General features: G+C 41.8%; 5 protein-coding genes across 5 annotated transcripts; 2 read left to right on the top strand and 3 right to left on the bottom strand.

The window, feature by feature from the left end:
* Positions 1–7,942: 7,942 nt before the first annotated feature.
* Positions 7,943–8,844, bottom strand: P153DRAFT_272713 (uncharacterized protein; the record flags this gene model as incomplete). The annotated part of the gene is made up of 2 exons (XM_033662918.1): positions 7,943–8,483; positions 8,534–8,844. Coding segments are annotated over 2 exons (852 nt in total), but the record flags the coding sequence as incomplete, so codon positions are not given.
* Positions 8,845–9,169: 325 nt separating this feature from the next.
* Positions 9,170–10,002, bottom strand: P153DRAFT_189443 (uncharacterized protein). Its single transcript, XM_033662429.1, has one exon. The coding sequence runs from the start codon at positions 9,811–9,813 to the stop codon at positions 9,331–9,333; it is 483 nt and encodes a 160-aa protein (XP_033526744.1). The 5' UTR covers positions 9,814–10,002; the 3' UTR covers positions 9,170–9,330.
* Positions 10,003–10,523: 521 nt separating this feature from the next.
* P153DRAFT_354971 (uncharacterized protein) lies at positions 10,524–11,040 on the top strand (the record flags this gene model as incomplete). Its single annotated transcript, XM_033666538.1, has 2 exons — positions 10,524–10,983; positions 11,036–11,040. The coding sequence occupies 2 exons, from the start codon at positions 10,524–10,526 to the stop codon at positions 11,038–11,040; spliced, it is 465 nt and encodes a 154-aa protein (XP_033526745.1).
* Positions 11,041–11,490: 450 nt separating this feature from the next.
* On the bottom strand, positions 11,491–14,499 carry P153DRAFT_394507 (glycoside hydrolase family 35 protein; the record flags this gene model as incomplete). Its single annotated transcript, XM_033671315.1, has 2 exons — positions 11,491–13,422; positions 13,474–14,499. The coding sequence occupies 2 exons, from the start codon at positions 14,497–14,499 to the stop codon at positions 11,491–11,493; spliced, it is 2,958 nt and encodes a 985-aa protein (XP_033526746.1).
* Positions 14,500–15,232: 733 nt separating this feature from the next.
* Positions 15,233–16,996, top strand: P153DRAFT_364770 (uncharacterized protein). Its single transcript, XM_033667675.1, has 4 exons — positions 15,233–15,779; positions 15,828–16,134; positions 16,331–16,540; positions 16,592–16,996. The coding sequence occupies exons 1-4, from the start codon at positions 15,289–15,291 to the stop codon at positions 16,694–16,696; spliced, it is 1,113 nt and encodes a 370-aa protein (XP_033526747.1). The 5' UTR covers positions 15,233–15,288; the 3' UTR covers positions 16,697–16,996.
* The last annotated feature ends 4 nt before the right edge of the window (positions 16,997–17,000 follow it).

Here is a 17,000-nt window from a genome sequence, read left to right on the forward strand (position 1 = left end):
TTTCTATATTAGTAATATACTTCTACCTAAGTAGATCTACTAGCTCCCTACTAGTATAGCCCCTTAGCCTACCCTTACTTACTTCTAGTATATAGGCTATATTAACTTTCTTACTACTACCTCCTAAAAGCGCCTTTCTAATAGTACTATTATATTATTTTTTAAGCTATAGTAGGGTAATAAGCTGTACTATAAACGTAAGGCTAGTTAGGGTATCTATAGTAGTTATTCTAATACTAAGACTAAAGGTTATACTAAGGTAAGTTTCCTATTCTATTCTATCTATACCTTATTTATTACTAACTCTAATAGATTCTACCTAAGTTTTATTATACTATTAATATCCTTAACTACTACCTTAAGTACGCCTTACGTAAGACTTAGGAGTTTACTAGCTTTATATTTACTACTAACTCTAATATACTCTTTATAGATAACTAGGTATAGGCTAACTAGGTAAATACTTACACCTATACTAAGGCTTATTATAAGAGTTTCCTTAAGTATAATTATACTAAGTACTATACTATTACTAATAGTAGTCTCTTTACTATAGCTTTTAGTTAGGCTTATTAAGTTTCTGCTTAGTATAACTTAGAGTAATATAAGGTTAGTTTACTATTATTCTAGTATCTTTCTATTACTAATCTATTCTAGTTAGGTCTTAGTACTACTAGCCTATATTATCCTAATAATATTATTATTTACGCTCCTATAGAGGCTTACTTTCTATATAATAGCGCTTCTAAGAATATTAACTAGCGCTTCTACTACTACAGTACTAATATTCCTAATACTAAGAAGAAGGAGATCCTATTCTTACTATTACCTTAGAAGCGTCTTTATTTAGTAGCTCTCTATACTTCTAGTTAGAAGGTAGCTAGTAGTACTTCTAGGAAGGCTTCTACTACTAGCTCTTCTAGTTCTCTAATAGCTAAGCGTAACCCTAGTAGTATTAGTTCTAACCCTATAGCGTTCTAATAGGTAACTATAAAGGTTCCCTTAGTAGATATATATTTTAGTTTTTTTAGATAGTATAAGGAATAATAATTATAATTTTCTATCTTTACTAAGGCCTATATTATTCTGTACTAGTTTATAATTTTAGTTTTAGAGGTAATTACTATACTATAGCTCTAGCTTCCTTTCTCTCCTTCCTTTTAAATATTCTTCCTAGAATGTCCTTATTTCTACCTTAGTAGATTATTAACTTCTAGATCTAGTAGGGCCTCTACCTTCTACCTATGTCTCTTAGGCAGCCTGTAGGTACTCTAAGACGTATCTTATAGGTTTACTAGATAGTCTTAGAGAATCTTATTATAGTAATTAAGATTCTTAAGTAGTTCCTAGGTAGTATCCTTATTAGACTAACCTAGCTACTTTACCCTATACTTCTGCCCTTAGGCAGTAGTATTATAGTATTCTATAATTCCTTTAACCTTATACCTATCTCTAGGTAGAGTATCCTTTAGAAGTTATATAGGCCCTAGCTAGAAGCCCTTCTTAGTAAGGGGTTCCTGCTATAGTTTAAGTAATAATATATTAAATACTAGATATATACGCTCTATAGAGGGTAGCAGTACTAGTTTATAGGCTAATTTCCTAATACGCTTTATAATTATAAAGGGCCTAAGGTACCTAGCGTTAAATTTCTTTAAAGGCTACCTAGTAGTAATATTTTTTACTTAAAGAAGTACCTACTTACCTTTAGTATAGTATTTCTTAGAGTACTTAGTATTATACTATTTTATTATACCCTTCTAGGTATACTTAAGGCTCTACTTTACCCCTTTCTATATTTCTTACTATTAAGTAAGTTTCCTAGTAACTTACTAGTAGAGCTCTAGCGCCTTTATATCCTTATCCTAGACTTTAGGAGGTTACCTTAACTAGTGCTTATCTAGAATTCTATTAAAGCCTTTTAGGTTTAACCTAAATACTACTTTAATAGGGTATTCTCTATATATAGAGTACGCTTTAGAGTTATATATATATTTAGTATATAGTAATAATAGGACCTAGTTATCCTGCTTATAGTTTATATAGATATATAGGTATATTTTAAGCTTCTAGTTTAGCCTTTTAGTCTAACTATTAGTCTAGGGGTAGAATACTATACTTAGGTAATAGTTAATTTTAAGGTAGTAGTATATATTTAACTAGAATTAACTAGTAAACACTAAGCTATAATCTAATAGTAGGGTATCTAGGGGTCCTTATTTTAAGAATACTTATTTAAGGAGTAGTTTAGCTACTCTCTAAAATAAGATTATTTTAGTTATAGGGAGGTAGTAAATATACTTACTAAACCTATCTACTAATACTAGAATTAAATTATATATATTTCCTAGGTTGTCTTTTAACTTAGGTAAGTTAGTAACAAAGTCTAAGAAGTAATATTACTACGCTATATTAGGTATAGGGAGAGGTACTAGTATCCTCTATAGCTTATACTATTAAATCTTATTTAACTAGTAAGTAGTATACCTTTTAATATATTTATAGATATCTAGTTTAAGGTATAGCTAGTAATACTTCCTTATAAGGAGATCTCTAGTTTTCTTAACTCTATAGTAACCCTTTATAGGATTATTATAGTTCCTTATAAGTATATTTTAGCGTAAAGTAATATTATTAGGAATCTATACTTTCCTACTCCTATATAGGATACTACTAGGGTTAACTTCCTATAAGGTAGTACTCTTAATTACTCTACTATCTCTCTGTATTACTAGCGCTTTATTTACAGAATAGGCCTTATTCTATTCTTAAACCTATCTAATAAAATTAGAGAGCTATTCTAGAATTTCTAGTGTATAAGTGTTTTCCCCTTATATAGCTTTATTTATAAGGTATATAGGGGCTAGGACCTAATTATTAAGCTTATAGTCTAATACTATAGCTATATTAAAGTCCTACCCCTAAGCTTTAAATAATTTAGATTAACCCTAACTATTATAGCCTATAGAAGGGCTATTAAGAGCTAAGGGTAGTACACTGCTAGTAGCTAAACTACTATTAGGGAATTCCTGTTTAGGGACTATTTTAGAGGGTTAACAGAGCTATACTAGCCTACCCCTAAAGTAGTCTTCTACTAAAATTACCTAATTAATTAATTAAGCCTTAGACTTTTAAAGGGTCTATATTTAAAGCTTCTGTTAAAGTGTAGGTAATATTATATTACAAAGTACCTATTATTCTCTAACTATAAGGCCCTATATATAGTTAGGGTATCTTAAGGGACTATTAGCTAGGTTCTCTAGTCCTAGCTTATATTTAACTTTAAAGTTAAATTAAGCTAGCTCTTCTACCTAATGTACTTATTTAGGGAAGAGTTCCTTTATAGTTATAAAGTACTAAAGGTTATTATAATTAGAGAGGACTTAAATTATTAATAGAGTATATTTAAGGTAGTATCTCTACTACCTAAATAATTCTATAATTACAGAAAGCTCCTTATTATATATATACTATTAAATTAATAGGCTAGTAAACTTATAGCTCTAGAACACTACTAGCTTCTAATAAAGGTTAGTTACTAGCTTAGATATTTAGGGCTAAAGTAAGATTACTACTATAGTAAAGTCTAATATATTAGTTAAGACTATTACTAGCTTTACTAGATTAAAGTACTAGAGTATAGGGGCTTTAGTAAACTTTAATTAGATAGAAAGAAAGGCCTTATAAACCTTATTAGGCTAACTCTATAGTTAATACTATTTTGTTAGACCCTTTTAAGTCTTCTTTAGGTTTTTCTTCCCCTTTCTATCTACGCTAGCTCCTGTAGGGGCTAGTGCTAGAGACTAGGTAGCTATTATATAGTCTACTAGCAGGCGTATAATACTAGAGTAGTTATAGATAAATCTTCTATAGAAGTTTATAAAACTTAAGAATACTTAGATATTCTTATATCCCTTAGGCTTTAGCTACTCTCTAATAGTTTATACCCTTACTAGGTCTATAACTATACTACTAGGGGTAATAATAAAGCCTAGGAACTTTACAGATTTTATTAAAAAGATATATTTACTTACCTTATAATATAAGCCCTACTTAATAAGCCTATTAAGGATCTCCTTAACGTAGGTATTATAGTCTTTCTTATTCTTAGAGTAGATTAAGATATTATCTAGATATATTATATAGGTATAATCTACTAGGCTACCTAAGGCTTTATAAATATAGGATTAGAATATTACTAGTGCGTTTACTAATCTAAAGGGTATAACTAGATACTTAAAATAGCTATACCTTATTTTAAAGGCTGTCTTCTACTTATTACCCTCCCTAATCTATAGCCTATAATAGGCTTTATAGAGGTTAAGCTTAAAGAAGATAGCTACCTTTAATAATTAATCTAATATCTTACCTATAAGTAGGATAGGGTATTAATTCTTAATTATAACTTTATTTAGTTTATAATAGTCTACGTAAAGTCTTATTATTCTATTAGCTTTTAGTATAAAGAGGATTAAAGTACCTATAGGTAATTTACTAGAATAGATCTATCCCTTCTCCTAGGCTATATTAAGGTAGTCCTATAGAATTTCTAGCTTATAGCTAGAGAGGTTATAGATAGGGAGATTTAGGACCTTAGTCTCTAGCTTTAAGTTAATAGGGTAATTATACTCCCTATTAGGTTAAAGTATACCTACTTAATACTTACTAAATATAAGCTACTTATAGTGTAGCTTCTCTAGTATAAATTTTAATTTATTTAGATTAGGCGTATTATCTTTAACTACTAGATATAGAGTATCTATCTTAATATTATTAGTTAGGATATAGGCTACGCCTAAAGGTAGTCTAGCCTAATTAGGGTTCTTATTATATATACTAGTAACTATTTAATAAGCTACTATTTCTAGTAGCTAGGCTAAGTCTAGATAGTTCTATATATAGTAGTAAAGATAATTAATAATCTCTAAGGACTTATTCTTTAACTAGAGGATCCTCTTTTAGTAATAGTACTTTATATCTTAAACTATATCCCCTTCTAGTTATACCCTGCCTATAGGTATAGGTATTTTAGGGTTTTTCTATAGGAGTTCCTTACGTAGAGCTTCCTAGCTACTAGGCAGGAGCTTATACGCTAGATTACTAGGGTAGAGGATATATACTCTTTTCCCTAGACTTATATTATCTAGTAGTTATTCTGCAGAGAGTAACTAAATTCTATTAGTATTATCTGCCTACTATTTAAACTTACCTATTAAGAAGCAGATCTTTAGATCTACCTCTTACAGCTAAGAGTACCTTAGTATAAGGTTATAACCTATAAAGTTTACTACCTAGAATATCTAAGGGCCTACTTCTTTAGCAGTTCCCCTTATATTACTATATAAGAGTATAAGTTTATATAGTTTAAGAATATTTAAATAGTTACTATTAATAAAGCTTACTACTAGCTTCTAATAAAATAGACTATAGAGGAGATTCCTCTCCTTAACTATATATTAGTTAATAATATTAATCTCTACACCTAAGTTATATAGTGTATAGAGGAGTATTATAGACCTATTAAACCCTTATAAAATTATAGTAACTTTAATATAGGTTTATTTCCCTTTTAACTCTAGCCCTAGCTATAATTAGGAAAGATTTATAATTAGGGCTTTTCTTTTCTTAGGCCTTAGCTCTTTAAGTCTTAGGGTTAGTTAGTATTAGTTTTCTAATTTAGTTTCTACTAACTCTTCCCCTTATTATCTTAATTATTACTAGTATTTACTGCTTACCTACTGCCCTAGTTCTAGGCCTAGGGCAGGGTACTAGTAGATTAGTCCTAGTACTATCTTAAGGGTTTAAAGTTATATCTTTTCTTATAGCTACCTTAAGTTAGGAAGGTAGCTATTTATTTAGGCTTTATAGAGTCTAATAGTTTTAACTCTATCTTTATACCTATAGTAGTCTCTACGTTGCAGAGAGCCTACTTAAACTCTAACTATTTAGTAATAGTCTCTAATACTCTATTACACTAAATCTCTTATTAGTAAGCCTTAGGGGCCTTTACCTATACTAAGGAGATCTTTAACTTATTATCTATACTACTATCTATAAGCTTAAAGAAGCTTTAATAGAGTAAAGATTCCTTATAGTTTAGGTATAGTAAGAATACGTTAACTAAGTTATTAGTATACTACTTAAAGTTCTAAAACTTTAAGTAGTTTTTATACTATATAAGGACTAGGTCTTACACTAGCTTCTACTCCTCTATATAGATATTAGCCTAGGTATAGATTACCTTCTTATTAATCTTTTATTAGATTAATTCTTAGTATACTCTATATTAGATAGTACCTATTACTTAGTAAGTTCTAGTTATAGAGTCCTCTAGTACCTAGGCGTACTTAAATACTATATCTATATCCTTAACCTACTAATCTACTTATTAGAGAGTAGAAACGTAGGATTCTATACCTAATTTAGGCTTAAGGTTTACTATATTAAGTACCCTAATTAGCCTTCCTACTATATTAGATACTAACTAGAAAGGCTCTACTAAGGCAGCAAAGCGTCCTAGGCCTAAGTACTATAAGGTAACTTAGAGGTATCTTTTTAGGATTATAATATATTCTAGGCTAGTACCTTAAAGTTATTCTTCTAGGAGCCTATCTAAGATTAATTAAATATACTACTTACTACTTAGTAGGGCTACTTACGTATAGACCCTTAGGGGTAATTCCTAAGGAGGTTACAAAATACTAAACTAGTAGATTACCCTTAGAACCCTATTAATACTACTTCCTAGCTATATTCTAGGGGAAAGTATATAGCTTATTTCCTTAATTAAAGGTTATTCTAAGGGGCTCTTATATATTTCCTTAAGTAGCTAGTTCTCTGTTAGGAAGTAAGTTACTTCTTACTTAGAGGTTTCTCCTTCTTTATCTAGGCTCTCTACGTCTTTAATATAGGTAGCTAGGCCTTACTCTAGGGCTAGGTTACTTTTAGTCCTAGATAAGAATACTATTAGGCCCTTCTTAGGTATAACATTTTATTCTTTTTAAGAAGGTATTATTTTTCTATTAAAGAAAATAGCTCCTATTTATCTTAAATTAACTACTCTTTCTAAGGAGGAGTATAAAGGATTTAAATTATAAGGGCATTATAAATAGGTAATTAAGATATAGGATAAATAGGTATTTATTAAGAGATTAGATAAATCCTTAGGGTATAAGCCCTAGGGATTTATAAGTACTATATACTAGAGCTCTAAGGGTCTTACGCCCTTAGCCTAGAGGTCTACTAAAGGTAGGCCAACAGGAGCTTAGATAGAAATACCCATAACATTTACTATCTACTTACTACCTTTATATAACGCTGCCTAAAGTATATTACTAAACTCTCTACCTTAAGCGTTAATATTAGCGCTATTATCTAGTAGTAGCTTTACTATCTGCTTACTGCCTTTAATTAACACTGCCTAGAGTACACTGCTATAGTTTCTACTCTAGGCGTTAATATTAGTGCCTTTGTCTAGCAGTAGCTTTACTATCTGCTTACTGCCTTTATATAACGCTGCCTAGAGTATATTGCTATAGGATCTACCCTAAGTATTAGTATTGGCGCCTTTAACTAGCAGCAGCTTTACTATCTACTTGTGGCCCTTATATAACGCTGCTGTGAGTGCACTGCCACGGTAGCTACTCTGGATGTTGACATGAATATATTCTTCTGAGAGTAGTCGTTTTACCACATCTACTAAACCAGCCTGACTCATGTAGTATAGCGGCGGAGCGATCTCCCATGGAGTACGTGTGAAATCCGGTCCGCGCCGTGGGCTATCAGGATAGTGAAGGCAAGTCCACGTTCGATACGTTCGTTCCTTAACGTTCAACAGAACTATAATTAAATCAACCAATCCTGCTTCTTGCCTTTCGCTTGTCCTTGAATGAGTTACCCATTCACCTGCTGAATACTTTGCCAGCGCAAACTCGTGGATATTCTCTTCGGTCAGAGCATGTGGCGTGTTGAATTGTAGCAAGTACTGAATGCAGCATTTGGCTATATGTTGGTGACAGAGGACAGGATCCATGCTGTATATACTCGCTTTACTTTGGCGAATGCGCTCTGAAATCAGATATTCTTTCACAGAGTAGTGTGCCAAGAGGACCACAGACCCTACAGGAACGTCGTATCGACTATCGCTGTCCACACTATGCGAAGCTGCTAGAGTCACTAAGCTGGAGCATATGCTGAGCACTTCCAACGGGTCTTCGAGCACCTCGTCGCGATCGAAGCCTGGACGGCGGTCGGCATCGATAGCAGCAATCTCAGCTACTTCTGCTAGCATCATGGGCCTTGAAGAAAAGGCCAGCCATCGTAGAATGCGAATAGCATATGGAATGTCGCTTTTCTTGATTGCACCAAGAATCCGGTTGTATGTCTCGTCCAAGTCTGGTGGGAGATCTGCAAGAGCCTGCAGGAGTTGTCTCCGATTACGACATTCTCCAAGGATGTCGAGCTGGCAAGCAGCCCATCTGAACCTAATTCTATGAGTCTAGCTATTTGCGGAGATCAGAATAGGAGTGTTTACATTCCGTGAGCTCCTTCCATTACCGAACTCTCTATCCGTTGCCGGATTGTGGTATCCGCCTTCCACTTCTGCAAGCTTTCTTCATCGGAGAGTCGCTGACGCACATAGGACTTTATGTCATGGTCGACTGCTTCAGTCTGAATGCACAAGATGTTCTCGCCTTTCAAGATACGTCCTAGTGTGGTCTCGATGTCTCCTTCTCTGCGGCTTGTCAGCAGAAGATGTAGTCCTTGCGATTGCCACGCAGACATCTTCTTGATCACGCCCATGAGTTCCTTGCGACTACCGCACTCGTCCAAGGCATCAAGAATGATGTATGCGCATGGAAACCCTTCGACCAGCTCTTGCAAGACTTTAAGAAGTCCATCTAGTGAAGGCTGTCGCTGACCGTTCTCAGAAGACGAAAAGAGCGCATCAAGACCAGGGGAGGCTTTAATGCACTGCTGTGACAACTGGCAAACTAGTGATCGGACCATCAAGCCGGGGTCCTGCTTCTGTTGATCATTGAAGTCGAAGTAGAAGTAGGCAACTGCTTTGCCAGGATCCCCTGCGGTATACTTGAGAACATTCTCTATTACGGTTGAGCTGAGCACGGTCTTTCCGCATCCTGGAATACCATGCAACCAGACGGCCGAAGCCGTGACTCGCCACGTTCTGTACAAATCGCTTCCAAGCAGCCACAGACCAGTATCAGGCTGACGCAAAGCCAGGGCTTTTTGATAGTTGACAGACGGATCTGGTGCTGACAGCCAATGTCGTATCTTGACGAGCTTCGCGTCTGGAGTGACCGTTATTAGCTATACCTCCATTTCAACAGCTGTCTTAACTGTGAGAGGTTGTAACGTCGAGGATGATGCAGCAAAATAAAATGTCAGCGTTCCAGTGTAGTCCCGTAGCGCTTTCGCGATGCTCTCGATCTTTCCATCGTTCCAGACGCTGCCTATTGATTTGAAAACCTTCTTGGTGCGTCCGTCACTTTGTTTCAGCAGTGTCTTCGCTAGTATCGAATTTATCTCCCGGATCGACTCCTCACAGCCTTGGACCACCGGTACGAGCGCGGTTGCGCACCCCTTCGGGAAGAGTCCGCTGTTGATGGCTTCCTCTATCAGTTGGAGAGCGCGGACCAGCACAGGTAGCTCGGCCTTCAGATGGCCTAGCGACTTTTGAGCATCGCTCGTGTCTGAACGAAGCTCGTCGAGGCGGGTGACGACCTTTGATGTGAAGTCTACGAGCTGGACGATGCTGGAGATGATTGCGACTACGGCAAGCGCTTCAGCCATTGCCGCGAACTGGGATGCTGTTAGGCTAATCGCTAGACTGAGATCGGGGAGCTGCTAGTCTCCTAGTGGGCAAATCCTGCGTCGGGACAGATTCTTCTTTAGTAGATAGTGATGAATCGTGAAAACGGTGAGAAGCATCTGATTGTAGATCAATATGGTGTTGCCGCGGCGGCTGTTCACTTTGTTGGAGTCTCAGCTGCTGCCTGGTGCTGTTGGATTGCGGGGTGACTACACCCAATGACGTAGCAGAAACCCGACGCCTTCACACGCTATTCTCTAGGTCAGACTATCTCCATCAGCCTCGACCTCGATCTCAACTGGCCACAAAGAAGCCGCACAACGACCAAAACGTGCAACAGGAAGGATTCTAATAGAAGCAGTTTTGGTTCTAGTAAGACTCCACACTCTACATCCGAAAATGCGCCGGAAGTTTTGACATGGAGCTCAGTACTGATATGCCAACACACTCTGATAACGAATTAGTAGTCGGCCCGAGAACCGTGGACAGAACTTGACGGACGATGAGATACCTCCGATAATTCCTGGGCTTCCCGATTTCTATTTTTTAAATCCGGTAATCCCATGATGACCCACTGTGTCAGACAGAATCAAATATAAAGCTTCGCCGCTATAAAGGAGGAGTATCGGTGATCTAAACCATAGCAACTGTATTCTAGCCAAGAGTTCTTTAGTACACTTCTCTCGACGCAATGTCCAACCTAGTCACACTCACAGCACTTAGTCCACGCGAAGCCGTCGCAGATGCTCTCTACCGCTGCGCCCTCGGTATCGACAGCAACAATCGGGACATGTTCGAGTCAGGGTGTTTGAAGGATGAGAGCATGAGTCTTGTCGTTGGCCCAAGTACTATCGAGGGCTGGACTGCAATTAACGAATTATTTTCCAAGGTCTTCGTCCTGATCACCACGCATATTATCAGCAATATCCGCATTGAGCTCAAGGACGGCGCGGACACGGCATCCATGACTGCGAACGCGCTCGCGTATCATGTTCGACCGGACGATGCACTCAAGCCGGAGGACACGTCGTACACGTCGTCGTGCATGTACTTCATAGATCTTGTCAAGGATGGCAACGATGGCTTGTGGAAGATCAAGAAGTGGGAGATAAAGATTCAGTGGACTACGGGTGATATTGCGGTTCTTCATGGTAAGACTTCGCCATTTTGGATCATGAACGTTACACCTAACTCTGATTCTAGGTTGAACAGAAGTGCACCAAACAAGAACAAAACGGGTTTGCGAGCGGGAGATATTCCGGAGGTACTAAATTGTTGAAATGCGGTGTGAACAGCCTTCATACTGCTATGCTATGTGTAAATTGTGGATCCTGTACAAAAAGGTACCAAATCGAGGTTACGCTACAGAACTACCAGTCCGCCAGAAGGTTGTTTGTACGGGGCTGAGTGAACCGGAAGGCTTTTGTTACACGTTCTATGGTCATATGCGAAAGAGTATTCATTTCTGCAACATCATGACGCGTTTTTTAGTGCAAACAACAAGAGACCAACTGTCACAAATGTCACAGACATGCACCGAAGGCACAAAGAAAGAAAAAGGGCATGGTGCAAGGACTTCATACATTCTCCTCTCTTTGTGATTCTTACATACGAGATCCACCATCAAACCCAGCATCACATCACATCACACACCAGCATCACGCATACTCGCTCCTATCCGTCCACCCTGTCTGCAGCGCCTCCCCATCGATGCTGCTAAATCCAAACCCGCTCTCAAACCGCGCATACTCTACCAGCCTGACTGTATCCAGCTTCGCGCCAGCCCCCGTCTGTGCCCACACCGCCAGACTAAGCGTATTGTCACCGCGCATATTGAGAATACCAGGTGGGACGGGGAACACCGTCTGCGGCCCGATATGCGGCAGATACTTGCCAAACTGGTACCCGTTGACGAAGAGCAAGATGCGCGCGACGGTTCCTGCCGGCGCGATGAGTTCGACGCCAATCGGGACGTCGAGGTCCGCGTCGATGGCGAGCGGGAAGGAGGTTGTGAACCATGTAATTCCTGTACCTGATACGCCGGTGGTGATGGGGTCTCGGGGCTGCCAGTCAGTAGAGGGGAAGCCGGGCAGGTGCCAGCCGAGGCGCTCGCCGTACAGGCCGCCTTCGTTCATGGGGCCGCGGACGGGGTCGATGTTCGCTTCGCCGCCGGCATTGCCCGTTATTTTCCAGCTTAGGGAGGGTAATGTGGTAGAGTTTGTGCCGAGGAGTTGGGCGCCGAGGATGCCGCGGGGGTTTTCGGCACCGGTAGGGCCTGTAGAGGTTTGGTCGTGGCCGGTGTAATCTGTGATTACGGTAAGGACGTTGGAGGCAGCGAGGGTGATGTTGTTGAAAGACAGCACGGCGGTGGTGGAGGTTTGCGAGACATTGCCTGGGTGGTATCCTAGTGGCTGGCCGTTGAGCCATGCATTCCATCCTGCTGCTACGCCACCCTGCACCGTTAGGTTCAGTGCTGTGGCGCTTGTGCCAGCGAAGTAGCCGCGGTAGATTTTCGCTCCAGTGTAGAACGCGTAGTCGCTGCTGAACAGGACGGGGAGCGTTAGGGGCTTGACTTGGCTGAGCGTTGTGTTCTTATTAGCAACGGTCCATTTGCTGTCGTCATAGGCGGGGGAGATTTCGGGCGCCGAGTCGGCAGCGAGGAAGTCTGTCAGTGGAGGGAGGGTGACGGTGCGGTCTTGTACGCCTGGGATTTGTGCTGTGAGAGAGCCATAGCGGGTTGCAGATGTGGAGAGCTCCTTGCCGTTCCAGGATATCGTGTTCACTCCGGCTCCGGCGTAGACTTCGAGCGTCGTGGCGACGGCGTTGTCGCCGATTATAGATACTACATCTCCTGATACGCTGGCGGACCGAACGAGATAGGGACCGATGGCGAATATCTGTTGGTCGGGGGTCACGTTGGGGTCACTTGTCGTTGAAGGCGCGTAGAAGGTGTATGCCGTAGGAACGTCAAGAAGGTAGGCCAGTACGCCGTTGGAGAACTGTACTACTGTCGCCCCCTCGCTTTGCTCGTAGGTGAAGCTCGTATAGCCAGTACCATTGCTAAACGTCCGTGCGAAATTAGAATCCGCCCCATATGTGCTGAAGGTGACGTTGCTCTGCGACTTGAAAGCGAACTCTCCAGTCTGGCCTTCTTTGAGATAGAACACGACGACGGGGTGGTTGAAAGTCCCATACGTAAGGACTTCAGCCGACGAGTAGAGCAGTGTTTCGTTGCCAAGTGCGTAGTCGGTCACAACCCATCGACTTTGTCGGCCCTTGAGCTGCATGCTTGGGATTGTGATGTCACCAGCAGAGGTGTCGACAGTGATTGCAAAGTCGGTTACTGCTCTAGTCTTGGTGTTGTCGTTTTGTGCAAGATAGAACCTCGCATCCGTGTCGCGGTTTTTGAGGACCCACGTCCAGATGGCTGGACTGCTGACTGCATTTCCGGTCCCATTGCTTTCCATCTCAGTATTATGGAGGCCTTTGCTGACGCGAGTAAACAGAGACAGTAGCTTGTACTGCATGAACTTCTCGCGAATCTCACGAGTCTCGCGTAGGGGAGCGCTGTAATCGTAAGACGTGAAAACCTGATGTTGCCGTTAGAAATGTCATCAACTCGCAACCCAGACAGAACTCACCACAGGTGCAGCACTGTGTCCCCAGTTGGTACCGCCGAAAGCCATGTACAAGTTGAGGAGCGTGACTCGTTGAGCAATCATGCCCTTGTAGAAAACATCCGCAAACTCTGGGCTATGTTCCGCCTGGCATTGGTCGAAGAAGTAGCCACCCCACGGCTGGAACCAACCTCCTTCGAATTCGGGAATGTACATGGGTTGAGTCGGCGACGCCTCTTGGAACCACTGGTAGTATGTTTTTGGCAAATTGAAGCCAGTGTCGAGGTTGGTACAGCTCATACCACCGGGATAGCTGTCCAGGCCGTAGACGTCGATTGCGCCGCCGACATTCTGATAATCGGTCGACCAGCTCTTTCCTCTAAATCCCTTCTCGTTGTGCGTTAGGGGAACAATGATGCCTGCTTCCTTGAAAGCGGTCTTTAGTTGCTCCATATACACAACAAGTGTATTCGTCGGGCTACGAGTTCCCTCCGTCAACTCGTTCTCGACTTGCGTCAGGATCACTGGACCGCCGTTGGTGATCTGATTTCTCTTGATAATCGCACCGATTTCCGTGATCCACTCTGACCAGACCTGCTGATACGTTCCATCTGAAGTTCTGTATGATCCACCGCTTCCGTCGCTGGTCCAGAGGGCAAACCCTCCAGCATTCGTCTCGGCGTTGCAGTACGGTCCAGGCCTAGCAATTACATAGAGCCCAGCTTCTTGAGCCATGTCGAACAAACGTTGGATGTCTTTCCCCGGAGTCGTAAAGTCGTACACGCCCTTGGATGCAGAATGGTAGGACCAGAAGAAGTAGATGCTCACAGTATTCATACCGCTAGCCTTGAATTTCTGGAAGACGTCGAGCCACAGCTCGGGGACAGGCAGACGGGCGTAGTGAAATTCTCCACTCATGATCATGACGCGCTCGCCCTTGACCATCAGGGAGCCGTTGTCCCATGTGACTGTTGTTTGGAGGCCATTATCTGTAGCCAGCACCCCCAGCAGGAGGGTGGCCAGGCCAAAAAGCGACCGAAATAACCGCATTGTCGATTGCTTGTTTCGAGGGTTCCGAGAAAGCGTCTCGCCGATTTGACGCCATGATGGATTTCTTTTAACCTACACCATCCCTTGGTATTGCGTAATTCGTCAACGACATGTCGGAAAATTCAGTGCTGCTATTGCTGGCGTTCGAATTAACCGTCCTATAGTGCTCCGTGTTACTTGTCAGGGGTGTCATGCAAGGTACAAGGTGGCCTGCCGTTTTGCGGGGTATTTTTGGGAAAACATCATTCCGAACGCCGAAAACACTATCGTGGTGCCGTGACGCTCGTACCGCGGGCGCTTCAGTGGCAAATTTACACTGATGAACGCGTTCGTGAAGTCTGAAGGTGGAGTCGCCAATGCAGTGTCAAAAGACGCGGAGCGCTCATTCCTTGTTTTCGCGGCAGCGTGGTCTTGGTACGCTGGGCGTTCCGTATCCCATCACGTCTCGCTCGAGACTCGCGTCACTCTTTTCATCCTTCACTCGGTGCAGCGTGACATTGAGGCTCAACTAATTTCTCAATCGAGGTGTTATTAATCAAAATGCCGTCGAACCACAATTCCGAGTCGACGCCTCTCCTCTCTCGCATCCTTCCGCAGCACATCCATCCCGACGGCGAGAGCGGACGCAGCGGCTTCAGTCCCTCGCACTTCCTCAATGTTGCCTGGAGGTCTGGCAGCAATGCAGCAAAATGGGTCAATTTGTTATGGCCTTTCGTGCCTGTTGCAATCATAATGCATTTCGTCGCGCCAGGATTCCCGCTTACAATCTTCGCGTTCAGCTACATCGCCATGATACCTGTTGCTAATCTTGTCGGGTTTGCTGGACAAGAGTACGCGCGGAAGATGCCCAAAGTTTCTGGCATCTTGATTGAGACGGCCTTTGGATCGGTTGTGGAGATTGTTCTGTTCATCATCCTCATCGCTCAGCACAAGTCCGAGCACGGCTCCTCCGAACACGGTAACCTTATCCCGGTTATCCAGGCCGCGATTTTGGGCTCCATTCTTACGAATCTGCTCTTGTGCCTCGGACTATGTTTCTTTGTTGGCGGTCTTCGGCAAGCAAGCCAGAAATTTCACGCTTCTATCAGCGAGGTCGGCAGTGGATTGCTGCTTGTCGCTGGATTCGGACTACTCATTCCCAGCGCGTATTACTCTGCGCTCAAAGGATCAGCCGTTGCGAAAGCCACCAAACATCATGAGTTTACCGAGAAAATACTCCAGCACAATACTCTGAGAATCAGCCAAGTAACCTCGATCTTGCTGATAATTGCTTTTGTCATGTGAGCGACGACCTCCACGGTGATGGTTAGCTGAGCTAACACACACAGTTTCATTTTCTACAATGCACGATCGAATCACTCAATCTTCGACGAAGTTTTGGAAGCCGATGAGCATGCCGATCTTGACCGCCACGACGACCTTGCTAAGCCCAAATTCACCCTCACCGAGTGCATGGTTGCTCTTGTCGTCTCACTTACGATTGTCACCCTACTTGCCTTCTTCCTGGTTGTACGCATCGAGGATGTGGTTGAAGCCGGTGTGCCCGATCAGTTCCTCGGCCTGATCTTGCTCCCGTTGGTCGAAAAGGCTGCTGAGCACTTGACTGCCATCGACGAGGCATGGGACGGACAGATTGTGAGTTGAGTTCACTATACTGTGGTATCCGGCAAAAGTAGTGTACAGTGGAGACAGTGGCGCAGTAGCTGGCATGGTAGCCAACACAGACCAAGACAAGGGATTGAACCAACTACAGTCTACGCGGGTCTTTGGCCACGTACACTACTTTTGCCGGATACCATAGTAGGTTGTCGACACCGCTAAACGACAACAGAATTTTGCCCTCTTCCATTGCATCGGTCCCTCCATCCAGACCGCTCTTTTCAACGCGCCTCTCGTCGTTATCGTCGGATGGATCATGGGTAAAGATATGGATCTCAACTTTGAGATCTTCATGATCGTCTTGCTGGTCCTCTCCATCCTCGTTGTGGGCAACTTCCTGCGTGATGGCGAGTCCAACTACCTCGAAGGTGCCTTATTGGTGGTAAGTCTTGATGAACAAGTTTTGTTTAGACGCGTTTTAACACCTTACTAGATTGTGTATATCATCGTTGCTGTAGCATCTTGGTACTACCCAAACCCGGATGTTGCTACGTCAAACGGCGTTGAAAGTCTATCAGTTCCAGGGATGAAACTGTAAACACGTCAGACTTTATCTAGATTACCTCACAACAGCACCTCACGGCACGACGCCGCCATGGCGACAAGTCATCAAACACGCGTCGTGATATACACATCAAGTCAACGCGTGTATTGTCCCTCTAGCTATCAGTATGACTATAAGGCAATACAATTAGGAGCATCTCTTTTCATGATTTAGTATCCTGTTACATGTCACTAAATCAAGCCAAAAGCGGTAGCTCGAACAGATATTATGTACATTCTCGACGAGAAGTTAGCTTAGATATCTACAAAGCACAATGCAAATCTCGTTCACCAATTCC

Source organism: Dothidotthia symphoricarpi, assembly GCF_010015815.1.
Source record: "Dothidotthia symphoricarpi CBS 119687 unplaced genomic scaffold P153scaffold_5, whole genome shotgun sequence".
NCBI classification, from domain to species: Eukaryota; Fungi; Ascomycota; class Dothideomycetes; order Pleosporales; family Dothidotthiaceae; genus Dothidotthia; species Dothidotthia symphoricarpi.